Genomic DNA, 14,787 nt, shown 5'->3' on the forward strand with positions numbered 1-14,787 from the left:
TTTTTAGGAAGCTTCTGAATGACTAATTCAATTTCTTTACTTGTGATTGGTTTGTTGAGGTCATCTATTTCTTCTTGAGTCAAAGTTGGTTGTTCATGTCTTTCCAGGAACCCGTCCATTTCATCTAAATTGTTGTATTTATTAGCGTAAAGTTGTTCATAGTATCCTGTTATTACCTCCTTTATTTCTGTGAGGCCAGTAGTTATGTCTCCTCTTCCATTTCTGATCTTATTTATTTGCATCCTCTCTCTTCTTCTTTTTGTCAATCTTGCTAAGGGCCCATCAATCTTATTGATTTTCTCATAGAACCAACTTCTGGTCTTACTGATTTTCTCTATTGTTTTCATGTTTTCAATTTCATTTATTTCTGCTCTGATCCTTGTTATTTCTTTCCTTTTGCTTGCTTTGGGATTAGTTTGCTGTTCTTTCTCCGGTTCTTCCAAGTGGACAGTTAATTCCTGCATTTTTGCCTTTTCTTCTTTTCTGATATAGGCATTTAGGGCAATAAATTTCCCTCTTAGCACTGCCTTTGCTGTGTCTCATAAGTTTTGATATGTTGTGTTTTCATTTTCATTAGCCTTGAGGTATTTACTAATTTCTCTTGCAATTTCTTCTTTGACCCACTTGTTTAAGAGTGTGTTGTTGAGCCTCCACGTATTTGTGAATGTTCTGGCACTCCGCCTATTATTGATTTCCAATTTCACTCCTTTATGATCCGAAAAAGTGTTGTGTATGATTTCAATCTTTTTAAATTTGTTAAGACATGCTTTGTGACCCAGCATATGGTCTATCTTTGAGAATGATCCATGAGCACTTGAGAAAAAGGTGTATCCTGCTGTTGTGGGATGTAATGTCCTATAAATGTCTGTTAAGTCTAGCTCATTTATAGTAATATTCAGATTCTCTATTTCTTTATTGATCCTCTGTCTAGATGTTCTGTCCATTGATGAGAGTGGGGAATTGAAGTCTCCAACTATTATGGTATATGCGTCTATTTCCCTTTTCAGTGTTTGCAGTGTATTCCTCACGTATTTTGGGGCATTCTGATTCGGTGCGTAAATATTTATGATTGTCATCTCTTCTTGTTTAATTGTTCCTTTTATTAGTATATAGTGTCCTTCTTTGTCTCTTTTAACTGTTTTACATTTGAAGTCTAATTTGTTGGATATTAGTATAGCCACTCCTGCTCTTTTCTGGTTGTTATTTGCATGAAATATCTTTTCCCAACCTTTCACTTTCAACCTATGTTTATCTTTGGGTCTAAGATGTGTTTCCTGTAGACAGCATATAGAAGGATCCTGTTTTTTAATCCATTCTGCCAGTCTATGTCTTTTGATTGGGGAATTCAGTCCATTAACATTTAGTGTTATTACTGTTTGGATAATATTTTCCTCTACCATTTTGCCTTTTGTATTATATATATCATATCTCACTTTCCTTCTTTCTACACTCTTCTCCATACCTCTCTCTTCTGTCTTTTCGTATCTGACTCTAGTGCTCCCTTTAGTATTTCTTGCAGAGCTGGTCTCTTGGTCACAAATTCTCTCAGTGACTTTTTGTCTGAGAATGTTTTAATTTCTCCCTCATTTTTGAAGGACAATTTTGCTGGATATAGGAGTCTTGGTTGGCAGTTTTTCTCTTTTAGTAATTTAAATATATCATCCCACTGTCTTCTAGCTTCCATGGTTTCTGCTGAGAAATCTACACATAGTCTTATTGGGTTTCCCTTGTATGTGATGGATTGTTTTTCTCTTGATGCTTTCAAGATCCTCTCTTTCTCTTTGACCTCTGACATTCTAAATAGTAAGTGTCTTGGAGAACGCCTATTTGGGTCTAATCTCCTTGGGGTGTGCTGCACTTCTTGGATCTGTAATTTTAGGTCTTTCATAAGAGTTGGGAAATTTTCAGTGATAATTTCTTCCATTAGTTTTTCTCCTCCTTTTCCCTTCTCTTCTCCTTCTGGGACACCCACAACACGTATATTTGTGCGCTTCATATTGTCCTTCAGTTCCCTGATACCCTGTTCAAATTTTTCCATTCTTTTCCGGATAGTTTCTGTTTCTTTTTGGAATTCAGATGTTCCATCCTCCAAATCACTAATTCTATCCTCTGTCTCATTAAACCTATCATTGTAGGTATCCATTGTTTTTTCCATCTTTTCTACTTTATCCTTCACTTCCATAAGGTCTGTGATTTGTTTTTTCAGTTTTTCTATTTCTTCTTTTTGTTCAACCCATGTCTTCTTCATGTCCTCCCTCAATTTATCGATTTCAATTTTGAAGAGCTTTTCCATTTCTGTTCATATATTCGGCATTAGTTGTTTCAGCTCCTGTATCTCACTTGAACTATTGGTTTGTTCCTTTGACTGGGTCATATTTTCAATTTTCTGAGCATGATCCATTATCTTCTGCTGGCGTCTGGGCATTTAGTCAGATTTCCCTGGGTGTTGGACCCAACAGGTTGAAAGATTTTTCTGTGACATCTCTGGGTTCTGTTTTTCTTATCCTGCCCAGTAGGTGGCGCTCGTGGCACACGTTTGTCTGCGGGTTCCACCAGTAAAAGGTGCTGTGGGTCCTTTAACTTTGGAAAACACTTGCCGTGGGGGAGGTTCGCCAGCCGAAGCGGCTTGGAAGAGTGCCAGCCAGCCCGGGGGTCCAAATGCGGGGAGGGTCGCCGGCCGCCGCAGCCCGGGAGAGCACCTGACCGAATTTCCTAGTCGACCCGGGGCGCCAAGCGTGGCGGGAGGGCGCCAGCTGCCGCACCCGTGAGAGTGCACCGTTCCCAGCTGGAGCGGGGAGTCACGTGTTTGGAAGGGGCCCCCCCAGTCACCGTTCCCCGCGGTCTGGGGACTTCCTACCCAACTCTCTCAGTTGGTCCAGGGGGCCTCGCGTGGTGGGGGCGCCAGCTGCCGTGGCCCAAGGGGACCGCCTGCCCAATTCTGCCAGATGGCCTGGGAAGGAGGAAGGGAGGGACTCTGGCCGCTTGCCGTCCCGCCCGGGAAAGCCCGCGCCCCTCAGTGATCTCACCAGAGCTGGTTCTCCCAGACAGTCAGCTGTTCCAGGATGGGGTACGCTGTCCCTTTGATCTCCGTCGTGGCTCCGGGAGCTGCTCTTTATCATCTCCACTACCCCAGTAGCTGTTCTGGAGGAGGAAACGTGAGGGTGGCAAGGCTGTCGAGGACGGTGGCGGAGGAGCCGGTGAAGGCGGAAGAGGGCACGGTGGTGGTTGGAGAGCCGCCGGAGCAGGAGGCTCTCCACTACATCTTGATCAACAAGGTGATATCTGTTTAATGCGTAAGAATAACCTCCAGGATAACCTCTCAACTCTGTTTGGAATCTCTCAGCCATTGACACCTTGTCTCATTTCACTCTTCCCCCTTTTGGTCGAGGTTTTCTCAATCCCTTGATACTGAGCCTCAGCTCATTCCAGGATTTCTGTCCCATGTTGCCAAGAAGGTCCACACCCCTGGGAGTCATGTCCCACATAGACAGGGGGAGGGTGGTGAGTTTGCTTGTTGTATTGGCTGGAGAGAGATGCCACATCTGAACAACAAAAGAGGCTCTCTTGGGGGTGACTCTTTTGAGTAGGCTTGACCTATCCTTTGTGGGGTTAAGTTTCATATGAACAAACCCCAAGATTGGGGGCTCAAGTCTATAGCTTTGATTGTCCGCACTGCTTGTGAGAATATCAAGAATTCAACCTGAGGAAGTTGAATTTTTCCTCTTTCTCACCATTCCCCAAAGGGGACTTTGCAAATACTTTTTTATTTACTGTTCAAATCACTCTGGGATTTATCAGGGCATCACTCTGGACAAACCAACAAAATTTCATGTCCTACTCAAGGTTCCATATACTTATGGTGTTCAATTAAGCTGTCTACGTAAGTTATATTAGGAAATGCACTAGTCAAAATATAAATTTTGTACTAAATAAACTTTTGCTTTAGTCTCACACATAAGGTAAAATTTTAAAATATTAATTACCTTCTATTTTCAGCACCCTGCAGTAATGACATTCCTTTGTTCTTCCTCATGCAAAAACATTTTTTAAATTTGTACATTTAGTCATTATCATTATACACTCTAGGCATTCCTAGATTATACCATCTCAGTCTTTATTGTCTATCTTTCTTTCTGATTTCATTTATGTCCCCAGCCCTCCTCCCTCTATCATTCTCACATTCAGCTTCATTCAGTATTTTAACATAACTGTATTACAGTTAGGTAGTATTATGCTGTCCATTTCTCAGTTTTTACATTCAGTCCTGTTGCACAATCTGTATCCCTTCAGCTCCAATTACCCAATATCTTACCCTATTTCTACGTCCTGATGTTCTCTGTTACCAATGAAATTCTCCAAGTTTATTTACTAATGTCAGTTCATATCAGTGGGACCATACAGTATTTGTCCTTTTGTTTCTGGCTAATCTCACTAAGCATAATGTCCTTAAGGTCCATCCATGTAGTTACTACTTCATAAATTTATTCTGTCTTAGGGCTGCATAATATTCCATTGTATGTATATACCACAGTTTGTTTAGCCACTCATCTGTTGATGGACATTTTGACTGTTTCCATCTCTTCGCAATTGTAAATAATGCAGCTATACACATTGGTGTGCAAATGTCTGTTTGTGTCCTTGCCCTCATGTCCTCTGAGTAGATACCTAGCAATGGTATTACTGGGTCATATGGCAATTCTATATTTAGCTTTTTGAGGAACGGCCAAACTGCCTTCCACAGCGGTTGTACCATTTGACATTCCCACCAACAGTGGATAAGTGTGCCTCCTTCTCCACATCCTCTCCAGCATTTGTCATTTTCTGTTTTATTGAGAATGGCCATCTGGTGGGTATGATACGATATCTCATTGTGGTTTCAATTCGCATTTCTCCAATAGCCAGGGAAGTTGAGCATCTCTTCATGTGCCTTTTGGCCATTTGTATTTCCTCTTCTGAGAAGTGTCTGTTCAAGTCTTTTGCCCACTTTGTAATTGGGTTGGCTGTCTTTTTGTTGTTGAGTTGAACAATCTCTTTATAAATCTGAATCTAATCTTGAGGAAATAATCAGCAACCTCAGCAAGTGGGACATTCAATAAGACAAGTTACTGGACTCTTAAAAGTAATTAACATATTTAAAAAAGAAATAAAATCTAAACAAAAAACAAACAAAAATTAACATTTTTTTAAATGGACGGAGCTGTTCTGACCTAAAAGACACTAAAGAGCATGACAACTAAATGCAACGATGAATCTTTATCAGATCCTGGATTGGGAAAAAAATATTTACAAAATAAATGTTGCTGGAATGCAATATACCAGAAATGAAAGAGCTTTTTTGGGGGGGAGGGGAAGAACTTTTAAAAAGGAAATTTATTAAGTAACAAGTTTACAGTTCTAAGGCCATATAAAATATCTCAAACTAAGGCATCCAGAGGAAGATACTTTGACTTAAGAAAGGTCAATGTCTGTCACATGGTTAGAAACATGGCATGTGTCTGTTGGTCCTTGTTTCTGGGTTCCATTGCTTCCAGCTTCTGATGCCACTGGTTTCCTCTCTAAGCATCTGTGGGCCTTCAATTAGCTCCTCCCGGACACAAATCTGGGTTCTGGCTTATTTAGCATCTCATGGGAAGGCACATGGGAACACCTGCTGAGCTCTACATCTCCAAATAAACTTGTCTAGGCATCTGCTCTCTCTGTCAGCACTCCAAGTATCTCCAAATGTCTGCATCTCTGTCAGCTCTGAAGCAACTGTTCACCACGCATGCGCATCTGAGGATTCTTCTAAATGTTCCCCCTTTTAAAGGACTCTGGTAAACTAATCAAGACCCACCCTGAATGGAAGGAATCACATCTCCATCTAATCAGAAGGCCACACCTACAATTGGATGCATCACATCTCATGGAGTAATCTAATCAAAAGGCCACACCCCACTCGCATACACACATACACACATACATCTGTGAGAGAAAGAAATAACTATGGCAAAATGTTAACAACTAGTCAATCCAGGTAAAGAATATTGGGTCTTCATGTACTATTATTTAAACTTCTGTAGGTCTGAAAAGTTTCAAAATGAAAATCAGTAAATATTCGTCACCAAATACAAACACACACTGAACTCCACCAGTAAGTTAATAAGCATCACTGATGATAAATCTCCAAGTTATTACTTAAAATTTTATCAAAATATAAATGCATATTAAGTCTTAGATGAGTAAAATGCTGCAATAATTGCTGATTGAAAATGTTTTATGTTTAAAGTCAAAAACAATTATTAAGAATTTTTAAGATTGATGAATAAATAAGAAATAAATCAACGATTAATACAAAATAGAGAGTACATTAGCTAGATAACTTTGGAAGGTCAGTATATTCTTTTTGAGCCAATAAATGTTTATGAAATTCTAAACAGTACAGGAAAAATGAGTAAAAATTATACCATATCAAAATTCTGGACTTTGTAGAAATGTTTGGTATACTTAGTACTTATAAAATTAAAGAAAATAGCCTTTAAAAAGTAAGTAAAAATAAAGTATCATTGAGAGGATCAGTAGCAGAGCTTTTCAAATTTAAATGTATATATGAATCTCCTGGAGATCTTGTTAAAATTTAGATTCTGATTCAGAAAGTCTGGGAGGGACCTGAAATTCTGCATTTCCAACAAGCTCCCAGGTGATGCTGATGTTGCTGTTATTGGACAAGATTTTGAATTACCGAGATCAAGGATAGTCTTATATTACTATTTTTAAACTATGTTATCAAAATTAAAATACAGGGTGGGCCACGGTGGCTCAGCAGGCAAGGACGCTTGCCTGCCATGCCAGAGGACCCGGGTTCGATTCCCAGTGCCTGCCCATGTGAAAAAAAAAAAAATACACAATTTATAAATTCTTGTACAGAACTTGTGGATTCCTAATAATACCAAAATAATTAGAAAAACTAGACTTTAAGGGCCATGAGACAATGGCCTGTTTACAATTATCTCTGAATTACCTTGGTTATAGTGAAGTGTTTGGTACATAGAAGGCACACAATAAATATTTGTTACATCAAATTTAAAAGAAAACAAACTCTGGATTCAGAAGGGATTCTAGCCGTAGACATCACACTAATTACCTGAGCAGCTTTGGCCAGGTCAATTAACGTATCTAATCCTCAGTTTCCTCATGTGGAAAATGAAAATATTACATGCTTGACATTGTCATTGTGAGGATTATTTGAAGAAAGTAGGGAATAGCAAAGCTTTGCCTTACCGATAAAAGTCACTCTCTGGATCACTGTGCCGGATCTGGAATGGCGCATTGGGATTCTTGCAATCTAAAGGCAGGAGGTCATCAGGCAGAGGAGGTGAACTAGGGCAGGCAGGAAGAGGTTCACTCTCTTCAGTCTTTACACCTTCCATCTGCTGCTGATTCTGGGCCTGAGCTGTGGCAATGAGGTTGCGCAGACGTCTGTTGTGCTGGATCAGCTGAATGGTATGGATGGTGAGGCTGCATGGCTCAGAGGGGATGTCCAGCATAGTGGGGGGCCTGGGCTTATTGGCTGAGGGCTGGTGGAGGGGTGGGTCATGGACTTCCACAAGACGGAACTCCCGTGGGAGCAAATCAAAGGAACTTCTATTGGTCTGGCTTGATGAAATTGGTATCTCACCCCAATATCTCAACATTTTGAAATTAGAATGGAATTAGAATTAAAGGTATATGCTAAAACTACTGTTTCAACTGTAGATTTTAGTATGAAATCTAGTCAGCTGTTTACATAAAAAGCAGGCTGTTCAAGATCACTTAGAAAAAGTCAGTCACAAAACTGCAGGACCAAAGATGTTCTCCTGAAAAAGTTAAAAAAAAAAAGTTAGATACTGGTCATCACATCCATACACTATTGTGGTGCTGAACCACAAGGTAGAACTTGGGTAAACAGTAGATGAACAGTAGAATAGCACCTGGAGCTCTAGTGCCCACGTTTTCATCTCACCTCAATAACTCATCACTACAACTACTATCACGCCCAATCCCGAACAATTTGTGAGAGAATGATGCTTAAATATGAGGCCTGGAATATTACTGAATTAGAATCACTTGACACACTTGTTCTGGAACAGTAGGAGAAGAGGGAGTAGAGTTGAAGATAGAAAGAGGTGGTTCTTATTCTCTATGTGTCAGGTATGGGAACCTTTTAACTGGTCCTTGTGGAAAAATTTACATATCACTAATTTAAATGATCTTCTGCTTTCAACTTCTGAAATATATTAAAGAAGAGTCTGAAAGATTTCTGTAGCCTGCTAACTAGTATTTCTTCCTTGGTCCCTCTTTGTGCCTAATCTTATTCTCCCGAGCACTGCTACTAGACTTAATGTTTTTAAAAGTCAGATCTAATGGCTTCCCCTTGCCTATTAGGAGAGGTGAATTACAATTCTTTGGTCTACCATCCAAAAAAAATGCACAATCTGGCTTTAACCCATTTTCCAGATTCATCTTCCATATGTCCCTTCAAGTTCAACAAATGTTTATGAAATGCTGAGTATTATGTGGGGAGACAAAAACCAATAATGCGAGATCCTGAGGTGAAGGAGAGGAACTCAAAAAGAACATTTTAAGTATGTAAAGTACTATTCCAGAGGAAGTGCACCTGGAACAGTGGAAGCATAAAGGAGGAACTTCCTGGTGGAAATGACCTCCACAGTTCTAACAATATTGTACTGCTCAGCTTCTAGAGGATGGCATACTCTTCCACAGTTGACTCCTTAAGTTAAGCCTTTTGTGAGAAATGCTCTGCCACCCCTCACATCCTTGGCAGACTTATATTCATTTTTTATTTTAAAAATTTTAATGCACTTTAATTGATACATATTATTCACATACAATGTTATTATCCAAAGTGTATAATCAATGGCTCACAGTATTACATAGCTGTGCATTCACCATCAAAATTGATTTTTTTTCTTTTTTCTAAAAAATAACATATACATAAAAAAGCAAGAAATTTTAAAGCACACCACAACAATTAGTTATAGAACAGATTTCAGAGTTTGGTATGGGTTATACTTCCACAATTTTAGATTTTTCCTTCTAACTGCTCTAAGACACTGGAGACTAAAAGAAGTATCGATATAATGATTCAGCAGACATACTCATTTGTTAAATCCTATAATCTTTATTATAACTCCACATTTTCCTCTGAATTTTCTCCCAATCTTTAGGGGTATTTGGGCTATGACCATTCTAACCTTTTCATGTTGGAAAGCGCTCTTGATAATACAGCATGGGGGATGGAACTAGTTGAAGTTCTGGAGGGGCTGGCCCCTCTGGGTTTCAGAACTTATGTGGCCTAGGAACCCACCTAGAGTTGGGTTTCTGGAAAGTAGTCATAGTACATGGAACCTTTGGATAATCTCAGATAGAGCCCAAGGTGTTCTTTAGGGCTGAGAGGAATGGTTTTGTTTGGGGTTAGGCAAACAATGATAAATAGCAACACCTAGCTGAAGTTTGCATAAGAGTAGCCTCCAGAATAGCCTCAAGATTCTATTTTAACTCTCTCAGCCTATGATACTCTATTTTGTTACACTTCTTTTCCCCTTTTCAGTCAGGAAGGCATTGTTGATCCCATGGTGCCAGTGCCAAACTCATCCCTGGGAGTCATATCCCAAGTTGCCAGGGAGAATTTCACCCCTGGACGTCATATCCCATGTTGCCAGGGAGACTTTCACCCCTGGATGTCATATCCCACGTTGAGGGGAAGGCAATGATTTTACTTAAAGAGTTAGGCTTAGAGAGAGAGATGCCATATCTGAGCAACAAAAGAGGTTCTCTGGAAGTAACTCTAAGGCATAACTATAGGTAGGTTTAGCTACTCTGTTACATAAACAAGCTTCAGAAGAGCAAGCCTCATGATCAAGGGCTTGTCTAATGACTTGGGATTCCCTAATGTTTGAGACAGTGTCAGGGATTTCCCTGGTGGTAAAGTTTAACAGTTCCATATTTTTTCTCCCATCTCTCAAGAGACTTTGCCAATACTTTCTAATTATCTGCTCAACATACTCTAGGACATATCTGAGCATTACATTAAGCTATTCAGAATTATAAGTCTTCATTCCCATTCTGGCCTCCATGTATTTGGGTTGTTTAAATGATCTATCCAGACAGGTTGAGTTAGATTGCATGCTACAGAAAACTTAGGTTTTGGACAAAATAAACCTCTCTTCCTTTGGTCTTACAGAGTAGGTGAAATTGAGGTACAAAAGCATTTGATTTGAGGAGTTCTCATTTATCTATTTTTTTTTCTTTTGTTGTTTGTGCTTTGAGTGTAAAATTTAGGAAGCTACCTGCTATAATTAGGAGTTGAAGATGTTTCCCTACATTTTCTTCTAGGAGTTTTATGGTACTAGCTCTTGTATTTGGGTCTTTGATTAGCTTTGAGTTAACTTTTGTATAGGGTGTAAGGTAAGGGTCCTTTTTCATTCTTTGCATACAGATATCCAGTTGTCTGATGCCCATTTATTGAAAAGACTATTTTGTCCCAGTTCAGTGGATTTGGGGGCCTTGTTGAAGATCAATTGATCACAGAGTGGGTAGTCTATTTCTGCAGTCTCAATTTGATTCCATTGGTCAATACTAGTTCTGTGCCAGTACCAAGCTGTTTTGACTACTGTGGCTTTACAAAAAGCTTTAAAATCAGGAAGTGTTATTCCTCCCACTTCGTTCTTCTTTTTTAAGAATACTTTTAGCTATTCAAGGTCTCTTTTCCTTCCAAATGAATTTGATAGCTTTTCCAAGGCTTCAAAGTAGGTTGTTAGAATTTTGATTGGTATTGCCTTGACTCGGTAGATCAACTTGTGTAGAACTGACATCTTAACTACATTCAATCTTACTATCTATGAGCACAGAATGTCTTTCCACCTATTTAAAGCTTCCTTAATTTCTTTTAGCATGTTATGTAGTTTTCTGTGTACAGGTCCTATACATCCTGGATAAGTTTATTCCTAAATTCTTGATTCTTTTAGTAAGCTATTTTGAATAGATTTCCCCCCCTTAATTGTCTCCTCAGTTAGGTCATTACTTGTATATACAAACATAACAGATTTTGTACATTAATCTTATACCCTGACACTCCGCTGAATTTACGGGCTCAAGAAACTTTGTTGTGAGTTCAGCAGGAGTTAGAAACAGGGTAAGACAATGGGTAATTGAAGCTGAAGGGATACAGACTGTGCAACAGGACTAGATACAAAAACTCAAAAATGGACAGCACAATAATACCTAATTGTAAAGTAATCATGTTAAAACACTGAATGAAGCTGCATCTGAGCTATAGGTTTTTGTTTTGTTTTGTTTTGTTTTGTTTTGATTTTACTATTATTACTTTTATTTTTTTCTCTATATTAACATTCTATATCTTTTTCGGTTATGTTGCTAGTTCTTCTAAACCAATGCAAATGTACTAAGAAATGATGATCATGCATCTATGTGATGATGTTAAGAATTAATGATTGCACGTGTAGAATGGTATGATCTCTAAATGTTGGGTTAATTTCTTTTTTTCCGTTAATTAAAAAAAAAAAAAAAAAGAGAAGGGATAATTGGAGCTGAAGGGATACAGACTGTACAACGGGACTGGATATAAAAACTCAGAAATGGACAGCACAATACTACCCAATTGTAATGCAATTATGTTAAAACACTGAATGAAGCTGCATGTGAGGTATAGGTTTTTTGTGTTTGTTTTTTTTGTTTTTTTTTCTTTCTATTATTGTTTTAATTCTTATTCTGTTGTCTTTTTATTTCTTTTTCTAAATCGATGCAAATGTACTAAGAAATGATGAATATGCAACTATGTGATGTTATTAAGAATTACTGATTGTACATGTAGATTGGAATGATTTCTAATTGTTTTGTTAATTCTTTTTTTAATTAATAAAAAAAAAAAAAGAAACTTTGTTGTATATTTCTCAGGATTTTCCCAAGTATCATGTCATCTGCAAATACTGAGTTTTACTTCTTCCTTTCTGATTTGGAAGCTTTCTATTTCTTTGTCCTTTCTGATTGCTCTACCTAGAACTTCTAGTACAATGTTGAATAACATTAGTGACATGGGCATCCTTGTCTCATTCTGATTTTAGAGGGCATCGGACCTTAGGGGTAAGGCTTTCAATCTCTCACTATTGAGTATGATGCTAGCTATGGGTTTTTCATATATGCCCTTTATCATATTAATGAAGTTTCCTTTGAGTTCAACCTTTTGAAGTGTTTTCATCAAAAAAGGATGTTAAATTTTGTTGAATGCTTTTTCAGCATCAATTGAGATGATCATGTGATTTTCCCCTTTCGATTTCTTGTGTTGCATTACAATGACTGATTTTCTTGTGTTGAATAATCCTAGCATTCCTGGTATAAACCCCACTTGGTTGTTCTTCTACTTTGCTAGCTGCCAAAATGTAACACACAAGAGATGGATTGGCTTTTAATAAAAGGGGTTTTATTTTATTAAAAATGTGTAGTTCTTCAGAGGAAAGGCAGCTAACTTTCAACTGAGGTTCTTTCTTACGTGGGAATGCATAGGGTGATCTCTGCTAGCCTTCTCTCCAGGCCTCTGGGTTCCAACAACTTTCCCTGGGTGATTCCTTTCTGCATCTTCAAAGGCCTGGGCTGAACTGCGAGTGCTGAGATGAGGTATGCTGAGCTGCTTGGGCTGTGCTACGTTGAGCTCTCTCATTTAAGCTTCCAGCCAATTAAATCAAACATCATTCACTGCAGCAGGCACACCTCCTAGCCGACTGCAGATGTAATCAGCAACAGGTGAGGTTCACATGCCATTGGCTCATGTCCACAGCAATAGAACCAGGTACCTTCACCTGGCCAAGGTGATGCTAAACCTAACTACCACACAGTTGTGGTGTATTAATTATTTAATGTGTCATTGGATTCAATTTGCTAGTATTCTGATGAGAATTTTTGCTTCTATATTCATTAGGGAGATTGGCCTGTAGTTTTCCTTTCTTACAGCATCTTTACCTCATTTTAGTATTAGAGTGATGTCAGCTTCTTTAAATGAGTTAGGTAGTGTTTCTTCTTCTTCATTTTTTGGGAAGAGTTGGAATAGGATTGGTGTAAATTCTTTTTGGAATGTCTGATAAAATTCCCCCGTGAAGCCATTTGACTCTGGGCTTTTTTTTTTTCAGTCAATAAATGGACTTTGATTCATTTGCATAAAAGTGTTTTTGCACAAACATGCAAAAGACACACAAAAATTGAAGAATATTCTTTCTTTACACAAGTACTTAGACATGTCATACCTAGGTTTAAGTTGATATATATATTGCAGAGCTTAAAAACCACTTAGAAGAAACTGATAAATATTTAAATATTTGCCCAATTAAACTCAAGACATACATTATTATACTAATATTGGAAATACTCTCTTGACATTTATTTGTAACTCTTATTGGAAGATTTGCCTTTTTTAAAGTTTTCCTAGGAGAAAATACAAAAAAAAAGCATCACCTATCCAGATTATCTGTCATTCTTTGAACATTACTAGAAATAATAGTTTTAAATAGCTCAATTTCAAAAAACATTAACAAAATGCCGGAGTATTGCTCTTACTTTGAGGGTGTTTTTGAAAAGAAAATAAGTATAGGAAAAGCAATTTTGTCCTGGCATTGGTGGGATAACTAAGACAGCTATACTGTTCACAGCAACTAAAGAGTGTATGCTTCAAAGATTAAAAACTAACGGACAGAGATCAAGATGGTGGCTTCTTTTAGTTCGTCCTCCAGAGCAGCTAGTCAATAGCCAGGAACAGTACAGAACAACTGCGGACCCACCCAGAACCATGAGTTTCCCAAATGGCGGAGGTGGGTGCCCCTCCCCAACAGACTGCTTCCCAGAGGGGAAAGGAAAGAGACTTTACTAGCAGCAGGGGCTGAGCTCAACCAAACATCAACTGCGGAATGAATTAACAAATTCTGACTACTAAAAATAGGCCCCCAGTTCAGCTGAACCTCAGTAAAAGCTGAGGTTGCTGTTTCTTGCACGGGCCCAGAGGGGGCAGGGCTAATGGAAAAAGAAAAAAAAACAAAACAAAACAGACGTTTTTTTTTTTTTTTCATTGGACAGCACAAAATACTGGAAAGGGTCTGGGCCCTGAAGGAAAGAAGGGGGAACATAGGACCTGGAGATACACAGACCAAGTACCAACTTAAGCTCTTGATTGGCAAACCTTAGGAATGGGGGCCCTGCTCTGAAATGGATTTCTTTTTCTTTTCTTTTTTGTGGCTGTTTCTACGGCTTGACTGCTTCTTGGATGCAGCTGCAGAGCTTCTCAGGCTCCAACTGCCCCAGGCAAGGGCGAAATTAAGCTTGTCTGAGAGCTTGTCTAGAGGCTGTGCCTTCCCCAGGAGAGGGGTAGGGCCCACCCAACTCAGGTGGAATCCCTCCCTCAAGGAATTGAGAAACCAGGGTCTGGAAAATTGAAGTGATTAAAGCCAGCACACAACCTCTCCTCTGTCTCAACCATGCCCCCAGCAGGGAGAGTCTGCTGAAGTTAAAGGCATGGCATCACTTTATGCTAGTGGGACCCGCAGGCAGACAAGCACCACATACTGGGAAAGACAGGAAAAAACACAGAGTCCAGAGGTTTCATAGGAAACTCTTTCAATCTGCTGGGTCTCATCCTCAGGTAAAACTGACCCAGGTGACTCTTTCCTCCTGAGAGGTGGCCAGTTTGGTCTGGGAAAATGTGACTGGGGTCTATAATACCTAAGTAGACCCTCCTAATGAGAAAAAAAA

General features: G+C 39.0%; 1 protein-coding gene across 1 annotated transcript in view; it reads right to left on the reverse strand.

Moving 5' to 3' along the window:
* SUPT7L (SPT7 like, STAGA complex subunit gamma) overlaps positions 1 to 14,787 on the reverse strand; it is a 53,899-nt gene that overhangs the window by 22,694 nt on the left and 16,418 nt on the right. Inside the window, exon 2 of the mRNA XM_077152469.1 lies at positions 7,258 to 7,832. Within this exon, the coding sequence (XP_077008584.1) occupies positions 7,258 to 7,670 (413 nt within the window). The 5' untranslated portion in view covers positions 7,671 to 7,832. The remainder of the gene's footprint in view (positions 1 to 7,257; positions 7,833 to 14,787) is intronic.

This window comes from Tamandua tetradactyla, chromosome 3 (assembly GCF_023851605.1).
Source record: "Tamandua tetradactyla isolate mTamTet1 chromosome 3, mTamTet1.pri, whole genome shotgun sequence".
Classification (NCBI taxonomy): Eukaryota; Metazoa; Chordata; class Mammalia; order Pilosa; family Myrmecophagidae; genus Tamandua; species Tamandua tetradactyla.